The 21,785-nt window shown below is 40.7% G+C and overlaps 1 protein-coding gene across 3 annotated transcripts in view; it reads left to right on the forward strand.

Moving 5' to 3' along the window:
• CCDC86 (coiled-coil domain containing 86) overlaps positions 1 to 21,785 on the forward strand; it is a 39,177-nt gene that overhangs the window by 4,334 nt on the left and 13,058 nt on the right. The window contains exons 2-3 of one of the 3 annotated variants that reach the window (XM_056531087.1): positions 12,885 to 12,952; positions 13,034 to 13,321. In XM_056531087.1, coding sequence (XP_056387062.1) covers positions 12,906 to 12,952; positions 13,034 to 13,321 — 335 coding nt within the window. In that variant the 5' untranslated portion in view covers positions 12,885 to 12,905. Of the gene's footprint in view, positions 1 to 12,884; positions 13,322 to 21,785 lie in introns of all 3 variants that reach the window. The other 2 variants (XM_056531088.1, XM_056531086.1) reach the window with 2 other exon arrangements.

Genomic DNA, 21,785 nt, shown 5'->3' on the forward strand with positions numbered 1-21,785 from the left:
TTTTTTTTTTTTTTTTTTTGGGGGTTCTTTTTTTTATTATTTTTTTTTGGGGGGGGTCTTTTTTTTCTTTTTTTTTTTTGGGGGGGGGGGGGGTTAACAGTTTAAACTGAACAGAAAACACATGGCAACAGGACAATATTAAAGGGGTATTCCAGTCCAAAACTTTTTTTAATCTGTCAACTGGCTCCGGAAAGTTAACCAGATTTGTAAATGAATTCTTATAAAAAAATCTTAATCCTTCCAATAGTTATTAGCTTCTGAAGTTTTCTGTCTAACTGCTCAATGATGATGTCACGTCCCGGGAGCTGTGCATGATGGGGAAAATATCCCCATAGAAACTGCACAGCTCCAGGGACGTGACATCATCATTGAGCAGTTAGACAGAAAACTTCAGAAGCTAATAACTATTGGAAGGATTAAGATTTTTTTTATAAGAATTCATTTACAAATCTGGTTAACTTTCCGGAGCCAGTTGATAGATTAAAAAAAGTTTTGGACTGGAATACCCCTTTAACTAAATAGAGTGAATAAATGTCAACAGAGCAATATATATATATATATATATATATATATATATATATATATATATATGCAAACAAGGCTTCTAAGAAGCCAATAGTATGGTACATCAAATGCACATTAAACTATGTTAAAACAAAATATGACATGAGAGGCAAAGCCAATAGTAAAGAAAAAGGGGGGAGAAAAGGAGAGGAACAAAAAAAGGGCGGTACAAGAAAAGAGAAGATCACCAGGTTTATCCAAGGGGAGGACATAGAGCATCCTTCAAGTCCAGGAAATTCTTGTTCAGGTTTTCTCCCTATAAAAAAATAATAATATCATAATTAAAAGTTTAAGAGAATCCAAGTACAACTAAATGATTTGACTGTCATCTTATAATGAATTAATACATTTCTTGATATATTTTATGTATTACTAACATGGAATACAGGAGAAGGGAACTAGCTATGTCCATCCTTGCTTTTTTAACAAATTCAGAAGATGTCTCCACCAGTGTCACTGGAATGTTCAGCAGATAGTGCTTTGCAAACTGTGAAAGAAAAAAAATTTGTAAATGCTACTATGAAACGTAAAAAAAAAATAAAAATAAAATCAAAAAAATTATAAGGTTTTCTACCATCAATATCAAAACGCCACAGCTACTAGAATCCTTCTGCTTCTTGTGCTTCATCTTCTTAATTTCCCACTGGTTTTCCTCTTCCTGCTTGGCATACTTACCCAAGAATACACTTAAAAAAAAAAAAAAAAAAAAAGAATATATTATATATATGAAAAATATTTTTTTTTATTATTTAAAAATAAAATATATAATATTAATAAAAAAATGAATAAAATATATAGTAGAAACTGATAGATATTATATATCTCACTCTATATATATTACATTTTTTAATTTTTTTTTATTTTACCTCCAGTTTGGTTTAAGGATGGACGCATAGTAATCTTCATTGCCGAGTGGATCCATCAGTAGGAGCTCCTTTTGTGACTTCCTTACGATCTGAAATATTAAAGTAACAAAATTTAAATTCTGGAGCCAGTTGATATCTAAAAAAAAAGGTTTTGCCTGTAATAACCCTTTAAGATAGACCATAGCATCTGATTGTTATACTTTAAGATGCAGCCAAATTATGGGTGCTGCATCAGTATCAGTTTGTATAATAACAATATGTTGCCATTTTATTACATATATTAAATATTGAAAAAAATTATCTACCATCAAAATCCAATGACTCTTGTGGTTAAATGGGCAAATCCACATATCCTCTTCTGGAAATGGCATCTGTTAAAAAAAAAAAAAAAAGTATATATATAACAACTTAGGCATTTCTTTAACCATAAAGGACATTTGTTTGTCATTGAAATATATTAAATTAGGACAGAACAGACAACTAACCTTTCCAAGTCTTGCAATTTCACCCATAAATAAGGATGTAGCAGCACAGGCGCATATCTGGTGAACCGGTAGCTGTTTGAAACGAATTAAAGTGAGAATACTTCATTATAGTGCAATGAACATATAAATTAAACATACAAGCACGTTACACTTACTTGATAATGTGAAATTACATGCCATATGTATGCATCAATGACCTGTAAAATAAAATATTTATTAAAATATTACTATTAAATATATTTAACTCATTTCTATTAATTAGTCGTAATCCCTTACCTCATCAGAAAGCCACTCTGTCCCATGCAGAGTTTTAAAAGACGACACATACAGTTTGTATGGCCCCACCACTGCTTCCTCGGAGTCCTGATCTTCTGAATTCCACAGCGTTTTAACTTTTTATTAGTTATTTTTTAATGGTGGGGAGGGGGGTGGGGGGTGGTAGAGAAAAATAAACAATGTTAAAATCCATGTATGTTATTGTACCTTTCTGAACTCAACCTAATACAGGCTCCTTTCTGATAGAAAAAATGACAGGTTCCTTTCAATGATGGTGTAGTGGCAGGATAACTTGAGATTGAAGCTAACTGAGGATGTAACGAGATGTGACAAGGGATTGGAAAGATCAGTTTGTAAGATTTATTTTGAAGTCCGATAGTGAATTCTATGTAAATTTTTTGGTTACATTATATACTATGTTACATCAGATAACCTACTACAACATCATTGTTGGAGTTACACTGTAGACAGACAAAACAACTGAAAAAATAAGATAAAATAGAGCATTATGCCAAACGGTGGCAACGTCTAACTTAATGGCCAGCCAACAGGGCACGGCAAAACAAATGACCCAACTTGCAAAATAAATGTTGGATTAAAAAAATAATAATAATTTCTGCCAAGCAGTGGCAACGTCTAAATAGCCAGCCAACAGGGCATGGCTAAACAAATGACCAACATGGTCAAACTTGTAACCTTAAATACCGACTAATCGCTACCTCTTTCTTCCATGCTTTGTTTGGAATTCAAAGCTGAATACACCTTTAAGTTACAACATAATTGAAAATCAAAAATTAAAACAGTTCACTTAATATGTAACTTTATAAAAGTTGTAACTTTTTTTTTTTCAAAAAATTTATTTTCAGTGTCTGATTGACATTGTGAAGACTAAATCTTACTTTCTGCTAAAATAAACTGTATTCTATTAATTAAACAAAAATTTGTAAATTATTTAAAAAAATATTATTGTTTTATATATACCGTATATACTCGAGTATAAGCCAAGTTTTTCAGCACGATTTTTCGTGCTGAAAACACCCCCCTCGGCTTATACTCGAGTGAACTCCCCCACCCGCAGTGGTCTTCAACCTGCGGACCTCCAGAGGTTTCAAAACTACAACTCCCAGCAAGCCCGGGCAGCCATCGGCTGTCCGGGCTTGCTGGGAGTTGTAGTTTTGAAACCTCCGGAGGTCCGCAGGTTGAAGACCACTGCGGCCTTCAACATCATCCAGCCCCCTCTCACCCCCTTTAGTTCTGAGTACTCACCTCCGCTCGGCGCTGGTCCGGTCCTGCAGGACTGTCCGGTGAGGAGGTGGTCCGGTGGGATAGTGGTTCCGGGCTGCTATCTTCACCGGGGGCGCCTCTTCTAAGCGCTTCGGGCCCGGCCTCAGAATAGTCACGTTGCCGTGACAACGACGCAGAGGTGCGTTCATTGCCAACGTACTTCTGCGTCATTGTCAAGGCTATTGTCTATTCCGGGCCGGAAGCGCGGAGAAGAGGCGCCCCTGGTGAAGATAGCAGCCCGGACCACCTCCTCACCGGACCACCTCCTCACCGGACAGCCCTGCAGGACCGGACCAGCGCCGAGCGGAGGTGAGTACTCAGAACTAAAGGGGGTGAGAGGGGGGCTGGGTGATGTTGAAGGCCGCAGTGGTCTTCAACCTGCGGACCTCCGGAGGTTTCAAAACTACAACTCCCAGCAAGCCCGGACAGCCGATGGCTGCCCGGGCTTGCTGGGAGTTGTAGTTTTGAAACCTCTGGAGGTCCGCAGGTTGAAGACCACTGAGGGCGAATGATGAGAAGAGGATGATGAAGGGGGGTGTGGGGATGATGAAGGGGGGTGGGGATGATGAAGGGGGGGGGGTGTGGGATGATTACAAGGGGATGATGAAGGGGGGATGTGTGGGATGATAAGGGGATGATGAAGGGGGGATGTGTGGGATGATGACAAGGGGATGATGAAGGGGGGATGTGCGGGATGATAAGGGGATGATGAAGGGGGGATGTGCGGGATGATAAGGGGATGATGAAGGGGGGATGTGTGGGATGATGACAAGGGGATGATGAAGGGGGGATGTGTGGGATGATGACAAGGGGATGATGAAGGGGGGATGTGTGGGATGATAAGGGGATGATGAAGGGGGGATGTGTGGGATGATGACAAGGGGATGATGATGAGGATGTTAATGACGGGTCTGGATGATGACAGGGGGGGATGAGGTATTTCCCACCCTAGGCTTATACTCGAGTCAATAACTTTTCCTGGGATTTTGGGTTGAAATTAGGGGTCTCGGCTTATACTCGGGTCGGCTTATACTCGAGTATATACGGTATATATATATATATATATATATATATATATATATATATATATATATATATATATATATATATATATATATATATATATATATATATATATATACACAGCGACAGAGAGACATAAGGGAGAGGGGGGAGAGAGAGAGAGGGGGAGAGAGTCAAAGACAGAGACAGAGAGAGAGAGAGAACCTAATTAGTCACAAAAATGAATATATTGTACCTCCATAGTATCGTTAATGAAATTGATAATAGAGACACGATGTTTTGGGCAGGGTGGACTGTCCTCAATCTTCTCAGGCAAGGGTGGACTGTCCTCGATCTTCTCAGGCCAGGGTGGACTGTCCTCGATCTTCTCAGGCCAGGGTGGACTGTCCTCGATCTTCTCAGGGCAGGGTGGACTGTCCTCGATCTTCTCAGGGCAGGGTGGACTGTCCTTGATCTTCTCAGGGGACTTTTCTTCTTTTTTGACCACGAGGGCTGAAGTTTTGAAGCTCCTTCGGAATGGTTTAATGTGGTCCAAGCTTATTTTTGTTTTTAAAGTCTTCCCATCTGAAGTCGCTAACTTTACAATTTTTCCAATCACCTCCTGGATGGTATAAGGCCCCGTGAAGTCTGGCTCCATCCTTCCTCCTTTTCTGCCACGCTTTCTCATGTTATAGAGAAGGACCTGTTAAAGTAGTATGGAAAATCTGTGTTAGATATATAATTAGGGCATACTGACATTGTTTACAATTTAACACAGGTTGGAATGTTGGTGTGTTCCTCTTATATTTTACTTAAACATAAAAATTATTATTTTTTACTAACCTCATCACCAACATTGTAAGTTACATTTTTATACTTTTTTAGCACTTTCTTAGCGTGAGCCTCCTTTTGCTTTGTTTGGGCCTTCTCTATATTGGCCTTAGTGGCTTTGTGCAGCAACACTTGGCCAGCTTTCTTTTCTTCCACAAATGTATCACAGCTGTCCTCAGTGTGAAGAATGATGTTCGAAAGCTGAACAAAAAAATATAGCACAATGAATAAAAAAATAATAATAATGTAAACCTGGCATTGTATTAATGAAAATGTAAGATGTGGAAGAAGGACTAAATTATTACACAGACTATGGGCAATAGGTAATATTTTTCTTTAATTTATCAGATACTCACTGGAAGATCAAGTGGAACCTCAGACGGAAAAATTGCTTCCCTCCCGTACATAAGTAGAAACGGAGAGTACTTCGTTGTTAACTGCATCTTTGATCGCAAGGCGAATAATGTTGCACGGAGATAGAAGTCCCAGTTATTCTGCCTGTCATTAACAAGCTTCGCAAGTGCCCTGTAATAAAAACAAACACATTTTTTTAGAGTATCAAACTAGACATTAAGTTTATAAAAACACAGGAAAAAACTTACCTCTTGATGTTTTGATTGGTTTTTTCATCAAGTCCGTTAGTCTGAGGGTGGTAGGCAGCAGTAACACTTCGTTCTACTCCCAGGATAGAGCAGATCCCATTGTTGAGCTATTATAAAAAAAAAAAAAAAAAATTGGTACAGATAACATTTTTATTTACATTTTTTTTTTTCATATTTGTACTTTTAGAATACTTACTTGGTTGACAAACTCTCTACCCTGGTCCGAAAGAAACCTCTTGGGGCAACCATGGCGATAGATCAGGGAACAGATGTGCCCTGCCACCTCTGGAGCAGATTTTGTCTTCATAGGATAGGCTTCAACCCATTTCGAAAAATAATCAGTTGCTGTGAAAATGTACTGATAGCCTTCCACCGTTTTGGTTAAAGGTCCTATCAAGTCGATGCCAACAAGTTCCCAGACTGCAGACACCTAATGTGATTTGAAAAAATAATTAGTAAAATATTTTAATAAAGTCTACGTAAATAATCATTTCCTACCATACTGCACAAAAACACACACACACACACCTTAAAAAATACACATGAAAACGCTGGTATTGCCAAGACTAAAGAGGCATTCTTAACTTATCTTCTAAAAGCACACTTAAAAATAGCTTTGAAAAGCGGAGTGCGCAACATCATACAACTATATTGTATTACAGTATGTGATATATAATTTATGTTACTGCTATGAATTTTATGCATCTGGATTTATACAAAGCATTAGATACGTTGCAACATTATAGGTGAGTACATAGAATGAGAAGGAATGGGCTGGGGGAGAATGTGTGTACGTAGGTTGGTAAACAGAGGGTGGTTAATAATGGTACTTATTGGGTGACTGTTACCAGTGGGGTACATTAGGAGTAAGTCTTCGGTCGTATTCTATTTAATATATTAATTAATGACCTTGTAGAGGTGTTGAATATTAAAGTTGCAATCTTTGAAGATGAAACTAAATTCAGTAAAATGGTTAACACAATAGAGGACAGTGAACTGTTACAAATGGATCTGGATCGGTTGGAGGTTTGGTCTGGGACGTGGCAGATGAGGTTCAACACAGATACATGTAAGGTTATGCAAAAATGGGGATAAAAAATCCAGGCTGGTATTATGTACTAAATGGGAGAACAATTGGAACGACTGACATGGAAAAGGACTTAGGAGTCTTAGTTAACAGTAAATTTAGCTGTAGTGACCAGTGTCAGGCAGCTGCTGCCAAGGCAAATAAAATCATGGGGGGCATCAATAGGGGCATAGATGCCCACGACAAGGAAATAATTCTACCGCTGTACAAATCACTAGTCAGACCACACATGGAATACTGTGTACAGTACTGGTCAGACCACACATGGAATACTGTGTACAGTACTGGTCAGACCACACATGGAATACTGTGTACAGTACTGGTCAGACCACACATGGAATACTGTGTACAGTACTGTTCATAGCACACATGGATTAACTATGTGCATATAAGTTAGATATGCACATTGGGTTTAGGTGTATGATAAGTTTACCTTAATGCACTGTAACGGTTGCGTTGAAATGAGGGGCCTTCCAACCTTTTGGCACTTCTCGCATTCCATAATCTGTGGGAAAAAATTATATTACTACCAATACACATTTAATTCTGTAAAAAATATGTAAATCATTAATACATACCCAGTTTGTGACATCTATTGTCATTCTCTTCCAATACCACCTGTTAGAGAGAGTAGAACAAGTTTTTTTAATACCTGAATGACCACCTATGGGTAATGCATGTACCTCTTTGAATAAGGCGAAGGCTTCCTCCTTTGATTTCACAAGCTTTTTTGTCCCAAAGTAGACCTCGCCATCTGGAATAAAACATACATTAATGAAAAATCTATTTATTTAAAGCCATTTTGAAAAACAAGTGATATATTAACGGTTTTAGATAGTCACCCTTAAGAGAAAATCTGGCACAGGACCGTTTAAAGTTGAATTTCTGTGCAGTGTTGAATCCGGATGGTGTTTCACCAGTGGTGAGGAATTTGTAGATATGTTCATATGTCTCCTCCATGTCTATAATATTGAAATGCACATTTTATGCTATTCATATTTCAATCTTTGAAAGCCATCCATAACTCTGGGAATGCAATTTTAAACATCAGCTCTACCTAAATAATTATCATACAAATATAAAAAAAAATATTAATTTTTTCATAACAATATTAAAATAAAAAAACATAGTGTAATGTATCCAAATACTTAACCCTACAATGTTATGTATGTTAATAAACATAGGAACATGTCAAAACAATAGAGATTTTACTCACCGACTTGAAATATCTAAAATACAAAGCACTGATATAGATGAAATCAAATCCTAAAAATATGAAAGTAAAAATTATTTTCTTGATAAGAATAGTTACATACATTGTGCCTAGGGAAGATTATATCTAATATGATACAGTGTGTGAAAGTGAATTCAGAAGATACAGCGTCTGGCAGCATTATATTAAAGGGGTATTCCAGGCAATAACATTTATTCTTATAAATCAACTGGATACAGAAAGTTAAACATATCAGTAAATTATTTATATAAAACATTCAAAATCCTTCCAATAGTTATTAGCTGCTGAAGTTGAGTTGTTCTTTTCTTTCTAACTGCTCTATGATGATGTCATGTCTCAGAGCTGTACATGGAAGGAGCTAATCTCCATATTAACTGTATGGGAATTTGCCTGAAATACACCTTTAATTTTTCATATAGAGGGTCAGCATCCGCCAACAAAGTGAGGAGCCATCTGGCCATCAAGTTCTACACAGAGAAGATTTACCTTGAACAAGTCACAGTTGTATGTACCCTCTTAGACTATAGAGAACACATGAAGAATTGTGAGTCACTTATATCATAGTGAATTCTCCTCACGATGTCCTATCAGAGCTGTAGTCACTTATCATGGTGTATTCTCCTCACTATGTCCCATCAGAGCTGTAGTCACTTATCATGGTGTATTCTCCTCACTATGTCCCATCAGAGCTGTAGTCACTTATATCATTGTGAATTCTCCTCACGATGTCCTATCAGAGCTGTAGTCACTTATAATGGTGTATTCTCCTCACTATGTCCCATCAGTGCTGTAGTCACATGTAAATTCTGCAGTGATGATGGGTAAAACCACAACTCCTAGCATATCCTTACCACTAATTAGGTGATACTGTGAGCTGTACTCTAACATATTAACAACTACTTTAGCCCCGTGTGTTTAATTTCAAAATGGTACTTTTGATTATTGCATCCATCAATCACAACAGGCTTGAAAATGACTTGGGGAGGGGGGCATGCTGGTTGTTAGAAATATTAAGGACCAGCATGCCCTGAATCAGACTATGGTTCTGCAGCTTAACCAAAACAACAACTTTAAGCATGTTGCACTAAATAATAGTATAATAAGGGTTATAGTGGGGTTATAGTGCTACATGCTTGCTGTAATCGTTTTTGCCCTGAGTCAGAGCTATAGGCTAGATCAAGGAATGCTTACAGTTGAAGTTACTAGCTACAACGCCTAGCATGCCCTTATACCGCATATACCGTATATGGGCTTATACTTTAGCTGACCAAAACTACAACTCCAAACATCTTGCACTATATAGTAGTTCAATTTAGATTATGTTGAAACATGATGGGAGTTGAAGTTTTGGTTTGGGGCAGCTGAAGAACCATATGCTAAATCAGGGCATGTTTGGATTTGTAGTAAGTTAGTAACTAACTGCAGCATCCAGCATTCATGCCAAATTACAGCAAATAAAATTAAGTATGAAATGATGCACAAAAACTGGAACAACAAAAATTGTCTGAGTCCTTAAGACCAAAATGGGCTGTTTCCTTGAGATTTAATGGTTTTTCCTATATTTTCTTTATTATATGTGGGTGGAGCATCTGTATAGGTGTGACTTACATAAGGTTGGTGACACAGGGGCCCCGTCATAATCTTTTGCCCGTGGGCCCTATGATACAGCCCTAAACAAAATGTTACATTTTTACAAGGAGTAATAGTGGAAAATACCCCCAAAAATGTGTTACCCCATCACTTCTGAGTAAGGAAATACCCAATAAGTGGACGTCAAGTGCACTACGGGCGAACTACAATGCTCATAAAAGAGGGATTGCCATTGAGCTTTTGGAAAGTGAATTTGGCCATATGCATTTACAAAGCCCCCCGTGGGGCCAGAACAGTTGACACCCTCACATATGACCCCATTTTGGAAACTACACTCTTCATGGAATTTTATAAGGGGTGCAGTGAGAATTCACACCACAATGGCATTTGACAGATTTTTCGAACAGTGGGCTGTGCAAATTAATAATAAAAATTTTCATTTTCAATAAATACTGTTCAAAAAATCCGTCAAACACCTTTGTGGTTTTAAATTTCTCTATACCCCTTGTTACGTTCAGTGAGGGGTGTAGTTTCCAAAATGGGATCACATGTGGGTATTTATTGTTTAGCGCTTATGTCAGAACCACTGATAATTCAGCCACCCCTGTGCAAATCAATCACCAATTTGGCCCTCAAATGTAAATGGTGTGCTCTCCCTTCTGAGCCTTGTAGTGCGTCCGCAGAGCACTTTGCGTCCACATATGGGGTATCTCTGTACTCAGAAGAAATTGCATTACAAATTTTGGGGGGCTTTTTTGTCTTTCAATGCTTGTGAAAATTAAATGTATGGGGCAACACCAGCATGTGAGTGAAAATTATTACTTTTTTTTTTTATACACTAACATGCTGCTATAGAACACAGCTTTCTTTTCTTAAGGGGTAAATGGAGAAAATGCCCCACCAAAATATGTTAGGCAAATTCTCCCAAATATGGCGATACCCCATATGTGGCCCTAAACTGTTGCCTTCAAATACGACAGGGCTCCAAATAAGAGCTCCATGAGCATGAGATCTAAATTAGGGATTGCATAGGGGTGGACATAGGGGTATTTTACGCCAGTGATTCCAAAACAGGGTGCCTCCAGCTGTTGCAAAACTCCCAAATACTGGGAGTTGTTGTTTTGCAACAGCTGGAGGCTCCATTTTTGAAACAGTGCCATTCCAGACATTTTCAGTTTTTATTGGGGATGGGGCTGTGTGGGGGTATGTGTATATATAGTGTTTTGTACTTTTTACATTAGTGTAGTGTAGTGTTTTTAGGGTACAGTCACAGGGGCGGGGCGGGGCGGGGCGGGGGGGGGGGGGGTCACAGTAGTTGCCCGCTGAGAGTTTGAGCTGAAGCTAAAAACTTGCTGCATCTCCAACTTTCAGAGCGAAACTCAATGTAAGCCCCTGCCCATGTGAGTGTACCCTGTACATTCACATTGGGGGGGAGGGGGTCAAACATCCAGCTGTTGCAAAACTAAAACTCCCAACATGTAGGGTGTATCAGTGAATGCTGGGAATTGTAGTTAGTTATGCAACAGCTGGAGGCAGACAACTAAAACTCTCAACATGTGCTTTGGCTGTCTCGGCTTCTTGGGAGTTGTACTTTTCAAACTGTAGCCCTTAAGATGTTTCTAAACTACAAATCCCAGCATGCCCAGACTGTCCAGGAATAGGCAGTGAGTTGTAGTTCTGCAACATCTGAAGAGGCAAATGTTGCAGAACTACAACTCACAGCATTCCTATACCGTGGCTGCATCTTTAATTGCCACAGCTGTCCGAATACAGTCAACCCAAAAATCATAGGAGGGAGGGTCATAGACTTGCTTGAATCGGTGTGGAGGTAATAGGTGTGTGGGTCACCTGCTAGGTAGAGGCCTAGCAGGTGACCCACACACCTATTACCTCCACACCGATTCAAGCAAGTCTATGACCCTCCCTCCTATGATTTTTGGGTTGACTGTATTCGGACAACTGTGGCAATTAAAGATGCAGCCACCCCAAAATATGTACCAGCCCGATTCACTAACAAAATATTACATACATGAACCCAGCGTCATACGCTCGGGCAGGTCACTCACCACGCTACAGCTTCTCCAGGTTATATGGAAGATGCAGACTGCGCATGGGCAGCTGGCCTCCCTACGCAAATTGCGTATGGAAGGACAACTGAGCATGCGCAATACTAACTTTACCCCTACGCTATTTGCGTAGTGCTGCGCCTGCGCAGTACCAACTTTAGCCCTACGCTATTTGCGTAGTGCTGCGCATGCGCAGTACTACTTTACCTGCGCCCGATGCTCTACTTTCTGTTCCCCGCTCCCTGAGCGTTAACGGGGGACGGGGAGTAGAGCTGCGGGCGTGGGGCGCTCGCGGGGAGGCTGAGTGATGACAGCGCCATCGGGCATAGAGATCCCGATAGCGCTGTGGATCGCTCCCTGAGCGTTTTAATGGGGGACGGGGAGTAGAGGTGCGGGCGTGGGGCGCTCGCGGGGAGGCTGAGTGATGACAGCGCTATCGGGCATGGGGAGTAGAGCTGCGGGGGACGGGGAGTAGAGGTGCGGGCGTGGGGCGCTCGCGGGGAGGCTGAGTGATGACAGCGCCATCGGGCATGGGGAGTAGAGCTGCGGGGGACGGGGAGTAGAGCTGCGGGCGTGGGGCGCTCGCGGGGAGGCTGAGTGATGACAGCGCCATCGGGCATGGGGAGTAGAGCTGCGGGGGACGGGGAGTAGAGGTGCGGGCGTGGGGCGCTCGCGGGGAGGCTGAGTGATGACAGCGCCACCCGATAACGCTGTGGATGAACAGTACATGTCATAATACTGTAAATGTATATGAGGCAGCCGTATGAGCTGCGTACATGTGTGAACTTCTGTCGGGCCACAGAGGCCATGAGAGCTCCGTACAGCTTCACCTATCACAGGGTGTGGAGATCCTCTCCCTGTGATAGCCACACTGAGACTGCTGTGCGCATCGATGCGTGACGTTTAAATATGTCACGTGACAAGAGAGAGCCAATAGGATGTGATGGAGGCGGACCATCTCATTCTATGGCAAATCTCATTCCACGGCAATGCAGAGGCCGCTGGGGAGACTGTCAGCATGGAGACGAGGAGCCGCCGGGGGACCGGGAGACCGGAGGAGAACAGAGAGGAGACCCGGGCACCGGAGAACAGAGAGGAGACCCGGGCACCGGAGAAGATAGAGGAGACCCGGGCACCGGAGAAGATAGAGGAGACCCGGGCACCGGAGAGAGAGGAGACCCGGGCACCGGAGAGAGAGGAGACCCGGGCACCGGAGAGAGAGGAGACCCGGGCACCGGAGAACATAGAGGAGACCCGGGCACCGGAGAACATAGAGGAGACCCGGGCACCGGAGAGAGAGGAGAAGGCGGAGGTGCGGGGCCCTGTGCGGGCGGAGAAGAGTGCGGGACCCCAGGAGCGGAGGAAAAGGGAGGCCCCGGAGATCCCACAGGGGAGACCGAAATCCGGGAGAGTCTGGAAGGAGAACAAGAAGAGGTGAGAGAGAGGAACAGACCCCCCCCCCCCCCCAATATATATATATATACACAGAGGAGACCACCCCCCAATATATATATATACAGAGGAGACCCCCCCCAATATATATATACAGAGGAGACCACCCCCCAATATATATATATACAGAGGAGACCACCCCCCAATATATATATACACAGAGGAGACCCCCCCCAATATATATATACACAGAGGAGACCCCCCCCAATATATATATATATACACAGAGGAGACCACCCCCCAATATATATATATACAGAGGAGACCCCCCCCAATATATATATATATACAGAGGAGACCACCCCCCAATATATATATATACAGAGGAGACCACCCCCCAATATATATATATACAGAGGAGACCACCCCCCAATATATATATATACAGAGGAGACCACCCCCCAATATATATATATACAGAGGAGACCACCCCCCAATATATATATACAGAGGAGACCACCCCCCAATATATATATACAGAGGAGACCACCCCCCAATATATACAGAGGAGACCACCCCCCAATATATATATACAGAGGAGACCACCCCCCAATATATATATATACAGAGGAGACCCCCCCCAATATATATATACAGAGGAGACCACCCCCCAATATATATATATACAGAGGAGACCACCCCCCAATATATATATATATACAGAGGAGACCACCCCCCAATATATATATATACAGAGGAGACCACCCCCCAATATATATATATACAGAGGAGACCACCCCCCAATATATATATATACAGAGGAGACCACCCCCCAATATATATATACAGAGGAGACCACCCCCCAATATATATATACAGAGGAGACCACCCCCCAATATATATATATACAGAGGAGACCCCCCCCCAATATATATATATACAGAGGAGACCCCCCCCCAATATATATATACAGAGGAGACCCCCCCCCAATATATATATATACAGAGGAGACCACCCCCCAATATATATATATATACAGAGGAGACCACCCCCCAATATATATATACAGAGGAGACCACCCCCCAATATATATATATACAGAGGAGACCACCCCCCAATATATATATATATACAGAGGAGACCACCCCCCAATATATATACAGAGGAGACCACCCCCCAATATATATATATACAGAGGAGACCACCCCCCAATATATATATATATAGAGGAGACCACCCCCCAATATATATATACAGAGGAGACCACCCCCCAATATATATATACAGAGGAGACCACCCCCCAATATATATATATACAGAGGAGACCACCCCCCAATATATATATATATACAGAGGAGACCACCCCCCAATATATATATATATACAGAGGAGACCCCCACCCAATATATATATATATACAGAGGAGACCCCCACCCCCCAATATATATATATATACAGAGGAGACCCCCCCCCCAATATATATATATATACAGAGGAGACCCCCCCCCCCCAATATATATATATATACAGAGGAGACCCCCCCCCCCAATATATATATATATACAGAGGAGACCACCCCCCAATATATATATATATACAGAGGAGACCACCCCCCAATATATATATATATACAGAGGAGACCCCCCCCAATATATATATATATACAGAGGAGACCCCCCCCCAATATATATATATACAGAGGAGACCACCCCCCAATATATATATACAGAGGAGACCCCCCCCAATATATATATATATACAGAGGAGACCACCCCCCAATATATATATATATATACAGAGGAGACCACCCCCCAATATATATATACAGAGGAGACCACCCCCCAATATATATATATACAGAGGAGACCACCCCCCAATATATATATATACAGAGGAGACCACCCCCCAACATATATATATACAGAGGAGACCACCCCCCAATATATATATACAGAGGAGACCACCCCCCAATATATATATACAGAGGACAGAAAAGGTAATGGAATTCTCAGCTCACCCTCCAGGGCCCCAGGCGCACGGACTGTGCGAGGCAGCACTGTTATAGCAAAAACAAGAAACTGGATGTCCAGCGCCAAGATTCGTGCAAAACGGATTCTTTAATGCTTAAAAAGCCATAACAGGGGTCAATGTGACGCGTTTCAGATGCGTTAGCACCCTTAATCGTACATAAGATAAAACCACATTTGTCTGGGTATATATAGAGGAAATGACATGGTTCTCCCAGGTGGAAGGAAAAGTAATTGCTCACATGACCGACCTCCTGGAGTCAGACATTAACCCCTTACAACCACAAAGTAAAATATACATAGTATAACATACAAAAGTGTTGGTTAAGACAAAAGTACACATTTAGGGGCATACATATGTTCGCAAAGTGTAAAGAACTTATTACATGTAGAGGAATTATTATTTAAATTTTCAAATACGCATTCATATGTATGTACCTAGGGTGTGTAAAAAACGCACACATGTCAGGGAAACCTGTGTGAATAGGTCACAATTACTTCAAAGAGGAGATTGAGGAAAGACATGCATGGTTGTACAAATGTATTCGAACAGAAATTGACAAAATTTATATATAGAAGAAGTACATTTTATATTCTGAATAATACAAAAACAAACCCAGATGCATGTCCCGCTAATGTTTAAACCCGATTTCTGGACTCCAACATGCTGCTACATAAATAAAATGTATCTATAGTAAATATAAAAAAAAAAAAAAAAGTTTTTTTATATATTAAATTATATAGCAAAAAAGAGCTCAGATAGACAGCAGAGCCACATATGAATATATGGATACAAATATGACATTTGCTGCTTCCAAAAACATGAGGGCAAAAAAAGAGAGGGCAGAAAAAATACAGGATGCCATAACACTGAAATTTGGAAAAAACGAGGGAAATGTAAAAATAGTATGTAATACTAATTTAAATATTTAATAGTACAAAATAACATCTTGTCTTTTGTTTAAGCCCTGAGGCGCCCTGGTTCCCAATTTGATGATCCAGTATACCTCGCGGTTCAACAATTTCTGTCTATAGTTACCACCGCGTTTGGGCAAAAAAACTTTTTCAATAGCAGATAACTTAATAGAGGAAAAATCCCCGTGATGGTGTTGGGCACAATGTAGTGATACAGATGAAACATTTCTGGAATTAAAGTGAGGTATATCTGATAAATGTTTCCTAATACGGGTTTTAAGACTATTGGTGGTGCACCCCACGTACTGTACCTTGCACGTCACACACGACAGGAGATACACGACATATTTTGTATTACAGTTGATGTATTGTCTAATGTTATATGTCGCTCCTGTCGCGTATGACGTGACCACAGACGTGGGAGACAGGATATTGCAGCAGATGCAGCGTGTATGTCCGCATCTGTAAATGCCTACAGTTTTCAACCAGGTAGGTGAAATAGTAGTGTGGGAAGAAAAAAGTGAGGGCGAAATAGACTGACCAAGTGTTGGAGCACGTTTAGCCACACACCGAAGACCTGCATGCATGGTATCTGAAAGTTGAGGATCAGATGAAATTAATGGTAAGTATTTTTTTATAATACTGCAAATCTGGGGAAATTGGAGACTATATTGTGTAGAAAAGACCATGGGTTTAAAAGTACTGTTTGTAATTCTCGGGTGTTGGCTTTTGAGTAGACGGTCTCGGCTCCTGGATCGGGCAATGTTGTCTGCACGATCCAGTGACCACTGTGGATATCCTCTGTTGCGAAGGCGTTTGGATAACGCATTCATTTCAACAGAAAAATCCATATCCCTAGTGCAATTCCGTCTGGTTCTGATAGCTTCTCCAATAGGAAGGTTATGGATGACATGTGGGGGGTGACACGAACGAGCATGTAAGATGGAATTAACCGCAGTTTCTTTGCGATAAGTAGTAGATATAATTTTTTGAGAATCCGTGTCACCCCTCATAGTCACATCCAAAAAAGACACGTTAAAAATGCAATGATTAACTGTAAAGCATAAATTCAGCATGTTGGAGTTCAAAAAATCTTTGAAACAATCCAAATCTTTGGCATCCCCCCTCCATATAAATAGCAAATCATCAATATACCTGCCATACCAATGTATATGGGACTTGAATATATTAGTAGATGAATATAAATACAAACTTTCCCAATAGGCCATGTATATATTAGCTATAGATGGGGAAAAACGTGCGCCCATCGGGGCCCCGGTGGTCTGCAGGAAGAACTGATCATCAAACATAAAAAAATTGTGAGTAAGTAAATAATCCAAAACGATGATCATATATTCCTGCAGACCAGCGGGGTATTCAGAATATGTGGTCAGAAACCAACTCATAGCAGTTTTTGCCTGACTGTGGGGAATTACAGAATAAAGTGAAGTTACATCGGCTGTAATCCACGTTAGTCCCTTAGACCACTCTAAACTTTCTATTGCTGATAAAAGATGTTTTGTATCCTGGATGTATCCAGGCATAGTAGGAACGAGTGGTTGAAGGAGATTATCTAGCCAGGCGGATAGGTTCTCATTAAGGGAACCTATCCCAGCAACTATGGGTCTGACTGGTGGGGGGAAACAATTTTTGTGTATCTTGGGGAGTGAATGGAAGATAGCTGTAACTGGATGTTCAATTTTGATGTAATCTGCTTCAGATTTAGATATAAATCCATTCTGCTCCCCAAGATCCACAAGTTCTCTGAGTTGCTCCTTGAAAATGGAACAGGGGTTGCTGGATAACCGTCTGTAGGTAGTAACATCCGACAGTAATTCTAAGTTTAATTTTTTATATAGACCGGCATCCAGCAACACCACTGCTCCCCCCTTGTCGGCTTGCCGTACGACCAAATCGGACATATTAGATATGTCCTTCAAGGCCGCACGTTCCTGAAAGGAAAGATTGGAACTAGTGGTGGTTCTGGACTGAGATAGAATAGTCAAGTCACGCTCAACAGCCTCCTGAAAAAAATCAAGAGACTGTGTGCGCGACATGACTGGATAGAAATGAGGATTTTTGGTTGCAAACTTAGGGATAGATTGCGGCATAGAGGAAGAGGGTTCATGCATATGTTGTAATTCAGATGAAACACATAATTCTGCAAATGAACAACGTAAAACACTTTCCAAACCATTATGAGGAAGCATAGAGTTAACATCATGGCCCTCTACTACATGACTTTCCTGGTTATTGCCCAAAAATTCTATCTCATTAGTGTCCATGGAATTGTCCATCTGAAAAAAATGTTTGCGTATAGTAATCCCTCTCACAAATCTATTCACATCTAGTAAGGTAGAAAATAAATCAAAAGTTCGGGTAGGAGAAAATGATAGTCCTCTCGATAATAAAGTAATATGATGTGTAGACAGTACCTTTGCAGATAAATTGTATACAGGGATTGTTAGTTCCTCTTGCGATTCCGCTGGGGGTTCCTTCTTCTGTTTGGCAGAGCGATGTTTTCTGCCACCCCGTCGTTTTTTGACTGCTTAGATTTAACAGATGCTGATGGATTTTGAGGGGCATTAGTGATGGAGTTGCCTGGACGAGCAGAATCAATGGTTTCTGGAGCGGAGTCAGACGAATCCATTTCTGTGGAGCTGAAGTTCACTCTCTGCATACTCCTGCTACGACGATGGTGTTTGAATTTTCTTAGAATTGAACGGGGGGTGCCGGATTTTGTATCAGTTTGAGGCCAGATGTAGACATTGTTCGTCTTATAGTCCTGCATATCTCTTAACAGTTTGGACTGTTTTATGTCCATGATCGTGGCTTCCAATTTATCCAGATTTTCTTGGATTTTCTTATCTAGATCTTTAAATGCAGAGTTGTCTTCAAATTGTGCAACAGCACTTTGTAGTGTAGTGATGTTGATTTGAATGTCTTTCAAAGCATTCTCCTCGTATTTTATGAGGAGTTTGATGAAACGTAATGATGAATCAGTTAGAATCTCTTCCCACTCAATTTTGAAGGCATCACAATATATGGTGGAAGGGAATTTCCTGATCCTGAGCCCACGTGGAATCATTTTATCGTCAAAGTATTTTTGCAATGTCGATATGTCCCATGTGAGTCTCAGCTCCTGTATGAGTGCGGTTTCCAATTGAGACATGTGAATGCGTAGGTCCACGACCTCCTGTTTTTCTTGGCTAGCACTGTTTAGCATGGTGTTGATTTTCAAAGCACGAGCCTTCCGATCCTCAGCAGACTTTAAACACGCGCTGGTATTCATATTCTCAGCCGGTGTGCTGGTGGTCATTGTCTCGGAAGGTAGGGGCAGGGAATAAATCCCCAGGGGAGCACGAGATATAAAGCCTTGATGAGAACAGAAAAGGTAATGGAATTCTCAGCTCACCCTCCAGGGCCCCAGGCGCACGGACTGTGCGAGGCAGCACTGTTATAGCAAAAACAAGAAACTGGATGTCCAGCGCCAAGATTCGTGCAAAACGGATTCTTTAATGCTTAAAAAGCCATAACAGGGGTCAATGTGACGCGTTTCAGATGCGTTAGCACCCTTAATCGTACATAAGATAAAACCACATTTGTCTGGGTATATATAGAGGAAATGACATGGTTCTCCCAGGTGGAAGGAAAAGTAATTGCTCACATGACCGACCTCCTGGAGTCAGACATTAACCCCTTACAACCACAAAGTAAAATATACATAGTATAACATACAAAAGTGTTGGTTAAGACAAAAGTACACATTTAGGGGCATACATATGTTCGCAAAGTGTAAAGAACTTATTACATGTAGAGGAATTATTATTTAAATATATATATACAGAGGAGACCACCCCCCAATATATATATATATACAGAGGAGACCACCCCCCAATATATATATACAGAGGAGACCACCCCCAATATATATATATATATATATATATATATATATATATATATATATACATATACAGAGGAGACCACCCCCCCAATATATATATATATACAGAGGAGACCACCCCCCAATATATATATACAGGGGAGACCGAAATCCGGGAGAGTCTGGAAGGAGAACAAGAAGAGGTGAGAGAGAGGAACAGACCCCCCCCCAATATATATATATATATATATATATATATATATATATATATATATATACATACAGAGGAGACCACCCCCCAATATATATATACAGTGGAGACCACCCCCCAATATATATATACAGTGGAGACCACCCCCCAATATATATATACAGAGGAGACCACCCCCCCAATATATATATACAGTGGAGACCACCCCCCAATATATATATACAGTGGAGACCACCCCCCAATATATATATACAGTGGAGACCACCCCCCAATATATATATATACAGAGGAGACCACCCCCCAATATATATACATACAGAAGAGACCACTCCCCAATATATATATATATATATATATATATATACACACAGAGGAGACCACCCCCCCAATATATATATATATATATATATATACACAGAGGAGACCACCCCCCAATATATATATATACAGAGGAGAACACCCCCAATATATATATATACAGTGGAGACCACCCCCCAATATATATATACAGTGGAGACCACCCCCCAATATATATATACAGAGGAGACCACCCCCCAATATATATATATACAGAGGAGACCACCCCCCAATATATATATATATATATATATATATATATATATATATATATATATATATACACACACACACAGAGGAGACCACCCCCCAATATATATATATATATATATATATATATATATACACAGAGGAGACCACCCCCCAATATATATATATACAGAGGAGACCACCCCCCAATATATATATACAGAGGAGACCACCCCCCAATATATATATACAGTGGAGACCACCCCCCAATATATATATACAGTGGAGACCACCCCCCAATATATATATACAGTGGAGACCACCCCCCAATATATATATACAGTGGAGACCACCCCCCAATATATATATACAGTGGAGACCACCCCCCAATATATATATACAGTGGAGACCACCCCCCAATATATATATACAGTGGAGACCACCCCCCAATATATATATACAGAGGAGACCACCCCCCAATATATATATATATATACAGAGGAGACCACCCCCCAATATATATATATATATATATATATATACACAGAGGAGACCACTCCCCAATATATATATATATACACAGAGGAGACCACCCCCCAATATATATATACAGAGGAGACCACCCCCCAATATATATATATATACACAGAGGAGACCACCCCCCAATATATATATACAGAGGAGACCACCCCCCAATATATATATATACAGAGGATACCACCCCCCAATATATATATATATATATATACAGAGGAGACCACCCCCCAATATATATATATATATACAGAGGAGACCACCCCCCAATATATATATATATATATACAGAGGAGACCACCCCCCAATATATATATATATATATATACAGAGGAGACCACCCCCCAATATATATATATATATATATATATATATATACAGAGGAGA

This window comes from Hyla sarda, chromosome 7 (genome assembly GCF_029499605.1).
Source record: "Hyla sarda isolate aHylSar1 chromosome 7, aHylSar1.hap1, whole genome shotgun sequence".
Classification (NCBI taxonomy): Eukaryota; Metazoa; Chordata; class Amphibia; order Anura; family Hylidae; genus Hyla; species Hyla sarda.